This window comes from Nesoenas mayeri (assembly GCF_963082525.1).
Source record: "Nesoenas mayeri genome assembly, chromosome: 30".
In the NCBI taxonomy this organism is placed as follows: domain Eukaryota; kingdom Metazoa; phylum Chordata; class Aves; order Columbiformes; family Columbidae; genus Nesoenas; species Nesoenas mayeri.
In genome coordinates, this window is record NC_137564.1 from 1,296,617 (window position 1) to 1,311,810 (window position 15,194).

Genomic DNA, 15,194 nt, shown 5'->3' on the forward strand with positions numbered 1-15,194 from the left:
CGCCCTCGGTGCCCCCCGAGCCGGGCCGAGCAGCAGTTTGCGGCCGGCGCGTGGGCGGTTGCGACACCCCCAGGGTGGGGGGGCCACGGTGAGTCACCCCAGCGGGGCCTGGCCACCAGCGGGAACCCTGAGTCAGGGCTGCGTGCCCATGCCGTGCCCCTCCCTGCCCGCCTCGCCCACCTTATCTCCCGCCCTTAGCACCTGGCACACCTGGGCCAGGGGGGGCTGGCGCCGTTCCCCTCCTTTATGGGGAGCAAAGGGCAGCGGAGGGTTGGCAGGTGCCGCGTCCCTCCCTCCATCCCCGGGGACACCGCGGGGGCCGTGCCGCCCGTTGTGCCCCTCGCCGGGGCGGCCGCCCTGCGCGGAGCATCATGGTGAGCACGGCTGCCTGTGCCACCGCCGCCTCCTGCCCATGCTCAGCAGGCTGACCCCTGGCACACCGCACCGCGCCGTCCCGGCCATGGGGCAGGCGGGATGCCGCGCCAGGGCGAGATGCCGGCACGGCCGCTGCCCCCCTGCCCGCCCGTGCGGTCGCGCGCTTGCACAACCCGGCGCTTTCCGTGAGCGTTGCTGGGTCGGAGGCCCCGTCCCTGCCCGGCCGGCGCGCGGCTCTTCCCCTTTCTGCCCGGTAGCACCGGAGCGCGGCCTCACCGCGGCAGCCTGGCCGGTGTCTTGGCCGGTGTGGGCGGCCGGGGCGGGTGCCGGTGGTGGGGTGTGTGGAGCGCTCCCCGAGCTGCTAATTAATCGCTGTTTAGCCAGGGACGCAGAGGGTGTAATTACAGGGGGGGGTTGCACGAACCTGCAGCGGGGACACCGGCGGCTGTGCCCGGTGGTGCCCAAAGCGGACAAGGCGGCACAGACCCACACGGTGCAGCTGCGGCGGTGTCCTGCATCCCCAATGGGACTTCGAGGCCCGTTCTGGGTGCGGAGCGGGACGTGCATGTGCAGGGTTGGGGGGTGGCTGTGGGGCAGGCCGCGGCACGCCGGCCGAGCCCAGCCCTGCGGTGGCAGCCCCGCTCCCGCCGGCGCCCTCCCGGCTCGGCCGCGGCCGGCGGCGAGCGCCCAGCGCCCTGCCCCGCGGCGGCGGCACCGCGAGGGCCCGGCCAGCGCCGCGGCAACGGGGACGGCGCAGGTGGCGGGACGGCAAGGGGATGCCCGCGGCACCGCCGGGAATTTCCTCCACGGGGGCCGGGGGTGCCCCCTGGCCGGTGCGGGGTGGGCGCCCCGCGGCGCGGCGCCGGCCGCGAAGGGTTAACGCCGGTGTGTGTTCTGGGAAGCGGGGCTGGGAGGTGCGTGACCCGGGGTGTGGGCGTCGACTCCTTTTGAGGTGGGATCCTGCGCTCAAGTGCAGCGGGGAGCGGGGCCAAGTTCACACAGCGCCCTGCGCCTTCGCCTCCCTGCCGCTCGCGGGGCCGCCGACCCGGCCGCGCCGCCGCGCCAGCCACGCCGCCACCCGCGCCAGGTGAGCAGCGCGACCACCGCGCCGACGCCGCCCCGACAAGGTGCCGCGGTGCGGCGTGCCCGGCGAGGTGCCAGCGGGCACGGGGAGGGCCGGACATGGCCGCTCTGGCACCGGCCGCAGATGCCGGCATCGCCGGAGCCCTGCGCCGCCCTCGCTGGGATGGGATGGGATGGGATGGGACGGGAAGGGAAGGGACAGGTGGCAAAGTCTGGGTCAGTGTGGCCTGGCGGAGCAGGGCCGGCGCCCCGCGGCGGTGATGCCGGGCAGCCGGACGCGCCTCTGCCTGGCGCGGGTGGCGGGGAAGGTTTTGGCAGCGGGAGGCGGTGGCGATGCCAGCGTGGGGCCGGCGTGGGGGCTCGGCCGGGCTGGCGGCTGCCGGTCCGTGCTGCAGGTGCTGGGGTTGGCGCTGGGGACACCGCACCGGGCCCCGGCAGCCGTGGCGCTCGCAGCCCCTTCCCCGGTGCCAATGGCCGCCGTGTCTTGGCTGTGCCGCACGGCCGTGCCCACGGGGGACTCAGGGTGCCCGGGGACCGGCCGCTCTCCCGGTGGCACCGCGGGTGCCGGGGGCCGGGGAGGCACCGCGGGGCTCGGTCCCCGGTGCCGTGGGGCGGGGGGGTCTGTTTATCCTCTTCTCTCTTCCACCCATTTCCTTTCGGCTCCGCTCTTGCTGTTTTCTTCTTCTTTCAAAGAGCAGGACCGCTTCCCCCGCCCGCCGCCCCCGGCGCCCCCGGCACAGCTCCGGCACAGCTCCGGCACATGCCCGTTTGGTGGCCACCAGCCCAGCCGGACCCTGGCCCGGCGCATCCTCACTCGGGGGGCAGAGCGGCCGTGCAGCCCCCACCCCCTCGGCAGCACCACTGCTCCTCGATGGCGTCGAGCAGAGCGATGGGTGGCGGGGGGATGCACGCCCCGAACACCTGGGTCCCCTTGGCAGCTTCCGAAGGGCCCCGCGGGCGGGGGGCCGGGGGCCGGTGCCGCGCTCCCCTTCCTGGGTGACTCATTCTCCCCACTGTGGCTGTGAAGTCCCTCGACAGCGTTTGCGACGCTTGTGACCGAAAGCAGCGGCGCTCGGCGGCACCCGAGGTGGGGACCTGCGACCCCCAACCCCCCTTCCCTATGGGGAGACCCCTCGGACACCCCCTCCTGCCCCACATCTCCCCCCCGCCCCGCGCTGGGGCCAGCGCCTGGCACAAGTTGGCACCGTGCCGGGTGCCATCCCGTTTCGGTGACACAGGACACAGCCGGTCCCCACACACGGCTGGACCCCCACCCTGTGCGGCTGTGCCGGCGCCGTCAGACCCCCCGTGGCCGCGGTTGTGCCAAGCGGCGCAGGCCGGTGGCGAGATGTCACGGTGACCTGGGCAGCCATTGTTCCCGCTGCCGCCCGCCCGGCTCGGCATGGGGAGCGACCCCCCCGCTTTCCCCGGCACCGCAGCCGAAACAGGCCCGACCGCGGTATTGACGTAACCGAGAAAGCCCTGGCGCGGTGGGGGTACGAGTGTCACCAGCACCCCCCTCCCAACCCATGTCCCCCCGCGCCGTCGGCGCCGGTGCCGGCCGGGGAACATGGGGGGCCGGGGGTGGCTCCGGCAGCCTCACACCTCGTCCCCCCCCGTTTCCTTATCGCCGCTGCGATCTCCTCGATGGCAGCGCCCGCTCAGCATGTGACTTCGCTCCAGCGGGGAGGATGCGCCGAGGGAGGGGGGCGGGGGGTGTCGGGGAAGAAAAGCCGTCAACGGGCGGTTTGGTGCGATGGAAAATCCCCCTCCTGCCGCCACCTCGCCCCCCGCCCTGCCCCGGCCCCGCCGCCCCATCCGCCGGCATCCGGCCCCGCGGCCGCTCGCGGGGGTCCCGGCCCCCTCACTGTGCCGAGGCCGGTGTTGTACCTGCTCCCCGGGGCACCCCGTGGGTGCAGGACGCCCAACATGGGTGGCACCGGTGGGTGCCGGCCCTGCCAGCGCCCTGGTGACAAGGGGACAGGGGGGTCCATCCCGCCGCCATCCAGGTTTGGCTGAGGGAGGCAGCGATGATGGATCCTGGTGTCACCAGGACCACCGTGTGTAATGGGGGGGTCCGCAGCGCTTTGGGGTGTCCTCAGCGAGTGTCACATCCCCGTCGTCCCCCTCCAGCTGCCCAAGCGGCAGCACAGGGCGCTCACCTCCCCTCATCCTGCCCCCGCTGCTAATCCTGCCTAATCCCACCGGGGGCTGTCGTTGCCTGTTGGCTCCCAGTGCCCTGATGGTTTAATCGGCCCTAATCCGCTCGCCCCCGCCGCGGTGGGCAGCGGGGACCCCGGCTGGCACCGGCCGGGCAGGGGGGTGGCCGCGGGCGCCGGCGTCCCGGGCGGTCGGCGCTGCCCGGCTCCCAGTTTCAGGGGCGGCTGCCGCCTGCCCTGCCGGTCGGGCCTGCTCGGCAGCGGCTGGGGCGGCTCCGCAGCCGGTTGCTCCGGGGCCGTTCCCAGCCGCCTGCCTCGGCAGCCCCAGCTGGCGGCCGCCCAAGCGCAGGGAGCGGCCGGCGTGGGGATGGGCCCCTGCGCCGGGGGCCGCCGGCCGCGCCGCCCCCTCCACGGGCAAGAGGGGGCACGTCCCCTGCACCCGCCGACGGCACCGCGTGGCTTGGCACGGCCCGGTACGGCCTGCTGGGTGCAGCGCGAATGGGCCGTGGCACAGCGGGGCATGGCGCGGCTCGGGGTGTCCAGTGCCACATGTCGCCGTGTGGCTCTGGCAGCACCGAGAGGCTGGATGGGGTGGAGCTGTGGGGCCACCTCTGCCTTCCCCAAGGTGCAGGCGCTGGACAGACCTCACACCCCCGTGTCACCCAAGAGCCCCGGTGTCACCCAAGAGCCCCGGTGTCACCCAGAAGCCGCGGTGTCACACAAGAGCCCCGGTGTCACCCAGCAGCACCGGACAGCCGGGACGGCATTGCCCATGACTGGGTGTGAGGTTGCGGCACCGTCATTGCTGCCCGTACCCTGCCAGCAGGTCGGGATGGCACCAGGGTCTCGCCGGCTCCATCGCCCACCCATGCCGGCTCCATCGCCCACCCGTGCCGGCTCCACGGGGACGCGCGAGTCCCCATTGCGGCCCCGCGGGGACCAGCGGCGGCTTTAGGGCTGAGGCCAAGCCCTGCCAGGTGCAGCGTGGGAAAGGCCCGGCTCACACAGGCTGGGCTTGGCTGGGCGAGGAGCGGCCCCGGGCTGGGGCAAAGCGGGAGGGAGGGGGCCGGGCCCCCACCGGGAGCGGGGGCAGGAACCGGCGGCGCGGGTGCTGATCCTAATCTGCGGTGGCAGGAAGAAGCGTGGCCCCCGTTCCCAGCCCGGCTGGGCTCCGCGGGGCGGCCCCCCGGCCCTCAGGGCCCTGTTCCCGGCACTCGCCCGCCCACCCGTGCCCGCCGCCGCCGGCGAGGCCCGCGTTCCCAGGCCGGGGGTGCCGGGAGCCGGCGGCTGTGCCCGGCCGTGCCGGGAGGCTGGGGGGGCGGGTGGGCCGGTGCAGGAAGCGCCGCGCCTCGACGCCGTTCAAAGGCGCCGCGCCGAGATTTCCCCCTTTGGTGTGGCGGCGCGGGGGGCGCGCGGGCGGCCGGGCGTCGGCGGCGGAGGAAGCGCGGGGGGCTGCGGTGGGGGGCCGCCCGCCCGCCCGCCGACCTCGGCGCAGCCCCCGCCTGCCCCGCTTCAGCGTCCCGCCACAACCCCGGCGCCTCGGCCGCCGAGCCCCACGCCGCGGAGCTTTCCTCGCGCCCCGGCGCTGTGGCAGTGCCGTGCGGCTCGGCAAGCGTCCCGTCCTTCCCGCAGGTGAGGACGATGGCCAGCCCGGAGGACGACCTGATCGGCATCCCCTTCCCCGAGCACAGCAGCGAGCTGCTCAGCTGCCTCAACGAGCAGCGGCAACTGGGGCTGCTCTGCGACGTCACCATCAAGACGCAGGGGCTGGAGTACCGCACGCACCGCGCCGTCCTGGCCGCCTCCAGCCGCTACTTCAAGAAGCTGTTTGCCGGGCCGGGGCCGGGGCAGGAGGTCTGCGAGCTGGACTTTGTAGGGCCGGAGGCGTTGGGAGCCTTGCTGGAGTTCGCCTACACGGCCACGCTCACCATCAGCAGCGCCAACATGGGCGAGGTGCTGCGCGCCGCGCGGCTGCTGGAGATCCCCTGCGTGATCGCCGCCTGCGTGGAGATCCTGCAGGGCAGCGGGCTGGAGGCGCCGGGCCCCGATGACGGCGACTGCGAGCGCGCCCGCCGCTACCTGGAGGCGTTCGCCGCCCTCCCCGAGGGGGACGCGCCCGCCGCGCCGCCCCCGCGCCCCGCCGCCCGCCGCAGCAAGAAGACCCGCAAGTTCCTGCAGACACACGGCGCCCGGCTCAACAACCACGCCGAGGAGCCGCCCGCCGAGGCCGAGGGCTGCGGCAGCCCCCCGCCGCCCCCGCCGCCGCCATCGCCGCCCCTGCCCGAGGGGCTGCCGCTGCCCTACGAGAGCTTCGAGCTGCCCGAGGAAGAGGAGCTGCCCCCGCACCCCTTCCCCTTCCCCTACCAGCCCATGTCCCCCGAGGAGGCCGCCTCGGACGAGGACGCCATCGACCCCGACCTGATGGCGTACCTGAGCTCGCTGCACCACGAGTCGCTGGCGCCCGGGCTGGATACGCCCGACAAGCTGGTGCGGAAGCGCCGCTCGCAGATGCCGCAGGAGTGTCCCGTCTGCCACAAGGTCATCCACGGCGCCGGCAAGCTGCCCCGCCACATGCGCACGCACACGGGCGAGAAGCCCTTCGCCTGCCAGATCTGCGGCGTGCGCTTCACACGGTGAGTGCGGCCGGACAGGAACCCGCGGCAGCCCCGCCGCGCCTCCCCGGAGCGTCCCTGGTGCGGGAAGACCCAGGGACAGCGTTTCCCACCACCACCGGCGCTGCGGCCGCCACCGCGTGGCCCCGCCAGGCAGCCGGGACTTGGTACCCGGTCTCCTGCATCCCACAGAGTGTTCTGGCCACCGCATCCCTACCGTGCAGCCCAGTTCCCTGCGTTCTGCAGAGCATCCCTGCTCCGCATCCCCACCCCACATCCCTACCCCGCATCCCTGCCCCACATCCCGCAGAGCATCACTGCCTCGCATCCCACAGAGCATCCCCACCCCACATCCCTACGCTGTATCCCTGCCCCATATCCCACAGAGCATCCCCACCCCACATCCCTACACTGTATCCCTGCCCCGTATCCCGCAGAGCATCCCTACCCCGTATCCCACAGAGCATCCCTGCCCTGCATCCTGGACCCCACATCCCGCAGAGCATCCCTGCCCCACATCCCCACCCCACATCCCTGCTCTGCATCCCTACCACGTGTCCTGGTCTCCCACATCCCTACCGTGCATCCTGGACCCCACATCCTGCAGAGCATCCTTGCCCCACATCCCTGCCCCACATCCCTGCCATGCATCCTGGTCCCCTGCATCCTGCAGAGCATCCCTGCCCCACATCCCTGCCCTGCATCCTGCAGAGCATCCATGCCCCACATCCCCACCCCACATCCCTGCCATGCCTTCCAGTCGCCCACATCCCAGCTGCGCACCCCTGCCGCGGCGCTACCAGCACCATCCCGCTGCCGCTTTGCCGGGGATGCCAACCACCCCGTGCCAACGTCTCCTTGTCCCCCCCCCACCCAGGAACGACAAGCTGAAGATCCACATGCGCAAGCACACGGGCGAGCGGCCCTACTCCTGCCAGCACTGCAGCGCCCGCTTCCTGCACAGCTACGACCTGAAGAACCACATGCACCTGCACACGGGCGCGCGGCCCTACGAGTGCTACCGCTGCCACAAGGCCTTCGCCAAGGACGACCACCTGCAGCGGCACCTCAAGGGCCAGAACTGCCTGGAGGTGCGGACCCGCCGGCGCCGCCGCGACGAGCCGCCCCCGCTGCCCGCCGGCCCCGCCGGCCTCGACCTGTCCAACGGGGAGCTGGAGGGGCTGCGCCTCTCCATCGCCCGGTACTGGTGTCCCGGGCGGCCCAAGGAGGAGGAAGAGGAGCCGGAGGGTGAGGAAGGGCCGCAGCCGGATGGCGACGTGCCGGCGGAGACGGCGTGAAGGGGCGGCTGCGCTGCGCCGTGCCGCGCCGCGCCGTGCCGCGCCGTGCCCACCGCGGTTTCTGTTCCCGTTTCTTTCCCGTCACGGTTCGTTCCCAGTTATGCAAAGGGGGGAAACTCCCCCCCTGGCTGATTTGCACAATGGGGTGGGGGGGGTCCCCACCATCCCCGGGATCCCCCCCCCGCGCCGTGCCCGGGCGAGCGGGGGGGGGTGAGGGGGAAGCGAGACCGGGGGGGTCACCCTCTAAACCCCCACCCCCCCCCCCCACCCCCACCTAAAGCGGGGCCGGGACCGAGCGCACCCCAAAACCAACCGGGGACAGCGCGGGGCGCCCCCTGGCGGTCCCGCCCCGCGCTCCCCCCGCTTGGCGGGGACCCCCCGCCCCCCGCGCTGTAAATAGCTTGTCCCCATTGTCCCCCCAAACCCCAAAATCCCGAGCAGCCCCTCCCCGGCGAGCCCCCCTCGCCCCTGCACTCCCGGCTGCTTTCTCTTGGTTGCACTATTCGGGTGAACCCACCCGGGTGCGGGGCAGCCCCGGCCCCCACCCGACCCCCCCAAAACCCCCGACCCCCCCCAAATCCCCCCGGCCCTGTGGGACCCCCCCTCCCATCCCCAGCGGTCACCTCTCAGCCCTTTGCACATGCCCCCCCCAGGGCGCAGCCCCCCCCGCCCAGGGGGAGCAGGGGACCGGCACTATTTGCCTAAAAAATAAGAGTTTATCTATATTTAAAAGAAGATGATGTAATATATTCCCCCCCCCGGCCCCTCCGCTGCTGCCGCCCGCGCTGCCCGGCCCCCCCGCGTGTCTGTCCCTTGCCATGGGGTGCCGGGGGGGTGCTGGGGACGTGGGGCTCTGGGCTCCCGTCGTGGCTTTCAAAGTGCCTTAATGGTGAACTTGAAATTTTTCGGCTACTTGAACCTCTTCTGGTGTCAGGAACCAAAAGGAATAACCGGCGGGCGGCCGCCCCCCCGCCCCGCCGGCCGCCTCTGTCTGTCTGTCTGTCTGTCTGTGTTTGTTTTTTTAAACCGAAGGCTGCTTGGTAATAAACGGAGAAGCAGGGACCCCCCCGGCCTGCGCCCGCCTGTCTGTCCGTCCGCACCGCCGGCCCTCCCCGCCGCGGCTCGGCGGGGATGGGGACACCGTGGGGATGGGGACACCGTGGGGATGGGGACAATGTGGGGATGGGGACAATGTGGGGATGGAGACACACAGGGGATGGGGGCAATGTGGGGATGGGGACAACATGGGGATGGGGACAATGTGGGGATGGGGACAACGTGGGGATGGGGACACTGTGGAGATGGGGGCAATGTGGGGATGGGGACAACGTGGGGATGGGGACACTGTGGAGATGGGGGCAATGTGGGGATGGGGACAACGTGGGGATGGGGGCACCACGGGGATGGGGACACTGTGGGGATGGGGACACTGTGGGGATGGGGGCACACAGGGGACAACATGGGGATGGGGACAACGCGAGGATGGGGGCACCACGGGGATGGGGACACTGTGGGGATGGGGGCACCGCGGGGATGGGAACACCATGGGGATGGGGACAACATGGGGATGGGGACAATGTGGGGATGGGGGCACCACAGGGATGGGGACAACGTGGGGATGGGGACACACAGGGGACAACGTGGGGATGGGGACAACGTGGGGATGGGGACACCGTGGGGATGGGGACAATGTGGGGATGGGGGCACCACGGGGATGGGGACACCATGGGGATGGGGACACTGTGGAGATGGGGACAATGTGGGGATAGGGACACATAGGGATGGGGACACTGAGGGTCTGGGAGCACAGCAGCACTTGACCCCCACGAGATTAGGTCTGGGGCCAGCGTGGGGCTGAGGGCACGGCAGGGACAAGCCACCAAGGGCGCCGGGGACACCGCGAGGTTGGGATCCCCCGACGTACCGCACACCGGCTCGGGGCACCGGGACCGGGACCGGGCGCTTTATTGACCAACCCCCCCACCGCCCGCCCCGGCGGCTCCCGGCATCCACCGCGCCGCTCGGGCTCCGGCCACATCCCCGCGGCCTCACCGCCGCGTGGCACCGTCACCAGGCCCTGCGCTGCCTGCTGGGCGGCCGCATGGCCACCACCTCCTCCAGCTCGCTGCCGCTGCTCTCCATCCTCTCCTGGTAGCCAAAATCCAGGCTACGGGGGGACAGGGCGTTGTTGGGGACCAGCGCCGGCGCGGGGACGTCGCCACCGCCATTGCCAGCCCTCACCTGGAGAGCGACCCGTCGTCCACCTCGCTGTCCCCTCCATCGCTCTCCCCGCTGGCTTCTTCTCTCAGCTGGGCTCGTAGCCGGGCTTCCATCCTGGGGGGCAAGCGCCGGGCGCCCCCCCGGCCTTCCAAAATCTGCCGGATGCCCCGGCGCAGCTGGCGCCCGCGCTCCTGGCCGCGCCACGCGCGCACCGCCGACAGCCACAGCTCCACCGTCTCCTCGTCGCTGGAATCCCTGCACGGGGCGGGGGGGCGGGTTACACCCCCCCCAGAACCCCCCAAACCCCTCCCCGGGCTCCCTGCTCACATCTCCTCGTCCCCGGTGTCCTGGAAGGTCAGGGGACCCATGCAGACGGTGCAGATGTTGCGCAGCGTTTGGAAACACTCGCGGCAATAGAGCCCTTGGGGAAAACGGAGCCGTGGAAGATTTTCTCGGGGAGGGGATGGCCCTAAATTTGCAGTGAGGGGGGGTCGGCTCCTGCCTTTGCATCCGGAGGTGATGCAGGTGACAAAGTCCGCGCGCTGCGCCGTCCGGCAAGCCAGGCAGTGTCTCTTCTGGAAGCCCAAGAGTCGAGCCAGGGGGGCAAGTGCCGGCAGCCTGTGGGCAAGGACACCACCGGTGCCCATGGGGCAGCGCCACCTTGTCACCGATCCCGCCGGGGGTGGCGTTGCCCTGTCACAAGGTGTCTGTGGGGTGGGGACGGGAGCTGACCTGGCGGTGAGGAAGCGGAGGAGCCCACCGCCCTGCTCGGCGTCGGCCGCGTGCTGCGCGGTCGCTTGGCGCAGGACGCGCGCCAGCCCCACTCGCCGCGCCAGGATGGTGGTGTGGAGGAAGACGATGCGTTCCTGGCGCGGCAGGGATGGGATGAGGGGATTGGGATGGCCCCCCGGCCATAGGAAAGTTGGTGGTGGTCGGGGTCCTACCTGCTCGCGGCAGGGGTAGTAGGCGGCGCACACCACCCGGCGCAGCCGCGCGATGTAGCCGCCGAAGATGGCGATGAAGAGGCAGATGCCGTAGAGGAGTCCTGGTGGGATGGGGACAAGTCACACGAGGGTGACACCCCAACCCCGTGCACCCCCCGTCTTCGCAGCCCGCTCACCCATGCTGAGGTAGGTGGTGTAGTCGGGCTCCACGGGGTAGAGGAGGCAGCGCTGGGACACCACCGAGACGTTGCCCTGCTGCAGCACGTCGAAGGCGGACACCAAATCCCGGAAGATATCGCTGGTGTAGCCGGTCCCGTTGACGGTGACGCCCATCACCACCGGCGCTGCGGGGCCGAGCGGCTCAACCTGGGCACCCACCACCGTGGAATCCCGTTCTGCCGCCGGCAAAGCGCCCAAGGGCGCCGCTGTGGCGCGGCGGTACCGCTCACCCCTGGCAACGATCTCCCCGCGCAGCTGATGCCGGATGAGGTCGAGCAGCCAGAAAAGGCCATAATCGGCCAGGACGATGCTGAACCCCAACAGCACGTGGCGCAGGACCCCCACCAGCTGCAGCCCGTAGCGCCGCTGCTCCTGCTGGCACAGCCACAGCGCGGCTAGGGGAAAGAGGGAGTGCCGTGAGGCCGTGCCACACCGGGACCCCCCCGTGTGGATGGCACTGGGGGCACCCCCGGGCGCGGGACGGACCTGGGGGGATGTAGCGGCTCCTCTCCCAGGCCGAGAGGGGCAGCACGGTGGGTCTGCCCTGCTCCGCCTGCCGCAGGTCCAGCCGCACGAACCGCCGCGTGATGTAGATGTTGTCGAAGGACTCGTCGTGCAGGTACTGGTGATGGTACCGCAGCGCCCTGGGGACACAGAGTGACGGAATGTGAGGGGTGGAAGGGCCCTGGAAAGCTCATCCAGTGCAACCCCCCCGGAGCAGGAACACCCAGCTGAGGTTACACAGGAAGGTGTCCAGGCGGGTTGGAATGTCTGCACAGAAGGAGACTCCACACCCTCCCTGGGCAGCCTGGGCCAGGCTCTGCCACCCTCACCCCAACAAGTTGCTTCTCATCTGCCAGCGGAACCTCCTGTGTTGCAGTTTGCACCCATTGCCCCTTGTCCTGTCCCTGGTTGTCACCAGCAGAGCCTGGCTCCATCCTCCTGACACTGCCCCTTGCCATCTTGAGCCCCAGCAATGAGTCCCCCCTCAGGCTCCTCTTGTCCAGCTCCAGAGCCCCAGCTCCCTCAGCCTTTCCTCACACGGGAGATGCTCCACTCCCTCCAGCATCTTGGTGGCTGCGCTGGACTCTCTGCAGCAGTTCCCTGTCCTGCTGGAGCTGAGGGGCCACAACTGGACACAAGATTCCAGGTGTGGTCTCCCCAGGGCAGAGCAGAGGGGCAGGAGAACCTCTCTGACCCACTGACCACCCCCTGCTAACCCACCCCGGGTGCCATTCACACGCCGCGTCCCCATCGCTGCCGGGGCTGTGGCGGGACCCCCATCCCACTCACTGTAGGTACACGTAGAGGATGGCGATGAAGGAGACGTGCGTGAAGATGCCCAGGAGCTCGGAGGTGGGCTGCATGCGCACGTGCACCTCCTCCATGATGTCCAGGGCCACCTCGTTCAGCGTCTTGCTGGCGTTGAGGTTGACGTCGAAGCGATGCGAGGCCGAGATGTTGAACTCGAACTCGCGCCGGACGCGGTCCAGAGAATCCGTCACGGCTATGGGGGCAACAAGGGGTTGCATTGACAACGGGCAAAGAGGGACCATCCCCAACCCCATCCCATGGCGCTGGGACACTCACGTTCCGCGATGTTCTCTTTGAGGAAGGACGCGATGTACTGGGGGATGATGCAGAAGAGGAGGCCGACTGCGGAGAGAGCGGCGTGGGCAGGGGTCTACCCCATCGCCCCCACTCCACGCAGAGGGACGGGGGCCCACGCACTTTTGGCCAGCCCGCAGAGGGGCTTGAAGGCGGAGACGATGTAGCAGAGGAAGAAGAGGAAGGGGATGGCGCGGAAGCAGTCGTCCCTGGCCTTGTCGAAGAGCTGCACGCAGCGGTGGTACGGCGAGCCCAGCTCCTCGTTGCACACCTTGCCCATGTTGGCCAACCAGTGCCAGACGTTGTACAGGACTCGGCCTGTGTTGGGGGGACAGGGAGGGAGTGACGGGGACAGGGACGGGGTGAAAACAGGAGAGAACGTGGGGGACCCCCTTGGCTCACCGACGTGGCTGATGGAGTCCATGATGGAGCGGAAGAACTTGCGGACGTGGTCGCCCACCACCTTGGCTTCCTGGGCGATGTCCTTGATTTTGGCCAGCACCTCTGTGGAGGGGGTTGGCTTTGGTTATCACTTGCGTGCTAAAAACGCACCTCGTTTAATCACAGAATCGAAAGCTCATGGAATCATTTGGGTTGGACAAGCCCCTCAAGGTCATGGAGTCCAACCATTAACCCACCCATGTCCCCAAGAACCACATCTCTGTGTGTTTTAACCCCCCCCGGGATGGTGACTCCACCTGGGCAGCCTGTTCCAACACCCACAGCCCTTTGGGGAGAAATCACCCCAAATTTCCACCCTCAAACTCCCCTGGTGCAACGAGGCCGTTTCCTCTTGGCTTTTCCTATTAAGATTGAATAAAACCCCTTTATTTTTATTATAGTCACGGGTGGGTTTATTTTAATATTCAAGTGTCTTTAGGGGAATATTTGCCTTTGAAAATGAGCCAGACTTCAGTACGGCTCTAAATACCAAGTGACAGTCAGAGGCTGAGCGGTTGTAGGACACTCGTGACAACCAAACCTACAACGAGCCCTTTATTGGGGTTGGCCATAAGCAAATAATCGCTCTACAAACTGAGCAGATTGGCCCAAAAAATCATGTCTTTCCCTAAAAAAGAACCCGTGCCGCGTGAAGAATGAAGAATTCTGTAATGATTGTGTTAACACTTCGAGTGGGATTTACTAATCAAGCGGCGATAAAGAAACCACCCCAGCATCCTCGCTATGTGTGTTTCTCTCATTTTGTTAACTCTGGAGCAAATATTTGAACACAAGGGGAGCGCTAAGGGGTGAGGGCAGCCCAGGACCCCCCCAAACGCCGCCGACCCCCCCGTTCTCACTGAGCAGCGGGTCCTGGGCGCGTTCCACCCGCTCGGCCGTCTGGTTGAGGGCGAGTTCGGCCCCGCACGACAGCGACTCGGCCACCCGGGAGAAGTTGTGCAGGATGTTGGAGCACGGCCCCTGCACGGCCAGGCCCAGCGCCAGCAGCAGCAGCAGCGTCTTCCCCTCCTCTGCGGGGCAAAAGCGACGGGGGGAATTATTCTTATTAAATAAGGGATGAACGGAGCTGAAAGTGGAGATGGAGCGAGCAGCAGGTGGGGAATCCTTTGGGTTTGCAGCGCGGAGCAAGGAGCATCCTCCGTATTCCGTCTGAGCTCATGGGAACCCCAAAACCCTTCAAAAAACACCTGGAAAACACCTCCCTGCTCGTGTACAACAGTTGGACTCAATATCTTAAAGGCCTTTTCCAACCAAAATGATTCTATGACTGGGTGCGTGAGGAGGAGTGTGGTTGTCCCCCCCTGCTGCTGAGGCCCCATCTGGAGTTACTGGGAGCAGTTCTGGGCTCCCCAGTTTAAGAAGGACGAGGTGGGAGCCCAGCGCGGGGACACAGAGCGTGAGGGGCTGGAAGGGCCGGCAGAGCTGGGGCTGTTCGGCTGGGGCAGAGGAGCCGAGAGGGACCCCACGATGTGATCGATATCCCAGGGTGGGCGGCAGAGGATGCACCAGATTGTTCGGTGCTGCCCAGCGACAGGACGAGGGGCAACGGGCACAGGCTGGAACACGGGGATTTCCCCCGAACACGGGGAGGAACGTGGGTGCTTTGAGGTGCCGGAGCCTGGAGAGGCTGCCCAGAGCGGTTTGGAGTCTCCTTCTCCGGGGACATTCAAACTGCATGGATGTGACTGTGCCACCCGCTCTGGTGACCCCGGGCTGGGGGATCTCCAGAGGTCCCCCCAACCCCAACCAGGCTGGGGTTCTGTGCGATTCTGTCCTGGGACCCCATGACACCCCATAGCGACGGCCACTCACTGGTGAAGACGTAGGGCAGGGACAGCAGCACGGTGATGCGCATCTTGATGGAGAACGCCATGCCCAGCCCCAACCCCGCGCCCAGCGTGATGGTGGTCACCAGGCAGTACCAGATGTTGTGGCCCTGGGCCAGCAGCACCAGAGCCCCGTACAGAGTGGCCAGCACCAGCCCCAGCACCAGCCCCACGAGGCTGCGGGTCAATTGCCACACTTTGCTCTCCTCCCTGGGCTGACGGGGCTTTTTGCCACCGGACGGCGGCGGCGCCGGGCTCTTCCCCCGGCACCTCAGCCTTTGCAGGGCTTTGCCCAGCCCCATAGTGGGATCGGCTCTCCCAGTGCTCTCCCAGTGCTCTCCCCAGCTCCGGGTACACAGATACGGTGTGTGGAATGGGCGGCTCACAA

General features: G+C 69.0%; 2 protein-coding genes across 2 annotated transcripts; one reads left to right on the forward strand and one right to left on the reverse strand.

Moving 5' to 3' along the window:
- Positions 1-5,252: 5,252 nt before the first annotated feature.
- ZBTB7B (zinc finger and BTB domain containing 7B) lies at positions 5,253-7,527 on the forward strand (the record flags this gene model as incomplete). Its single annotated transcript, XM_080361071.1, has 2 exons — positions 5,253-6,250; positions 7,107-7,527. The coding sequence occupies exons 1-2, from the start codon at positions 5,259-5,261 to the stop codon at positions 7,525-7,527; spliced, it is 1,413 nt and encodes a 470-aa protein (XP_080217197.1). The 5' UTR covers positions 5,253-5,258.
- Positions 7,528-9,594: 2,067 nt separating this feature from the next.
- DCST2 (DC-STAMP domain containing 2) lies at positions 9,595-15,108 on the reverse strand (the record flags this gene model as incomplete). The annotated part of the gene is made up of 15 exons (XM_080361116.1): positions 9,595-9,694; positions 9,769-10,002; positions 10,075-10,168; positions 10,250-10,365; positions 10,480-10,613; positions 10,692-10,792; positions 10,868-11,035; positions 11,141-11,305; positions 11,397-11,554; positions 12,204-12,417; positions 12,501-12,566; positions 12,642-12,836; positions 12,921-13,022; positions 13,820-13,990; positions 14,793-15,108. 15 exons carry the CDS (start codon positions 15,106-15,108, stop codon positions 9,595-9,597), a joined length of 2,334 nt encoding a protein of 777 aa, XP_080217242.1.
- Between the last annotated feature and the right edge of the window lie 86 nt (positions 15,109-15,194).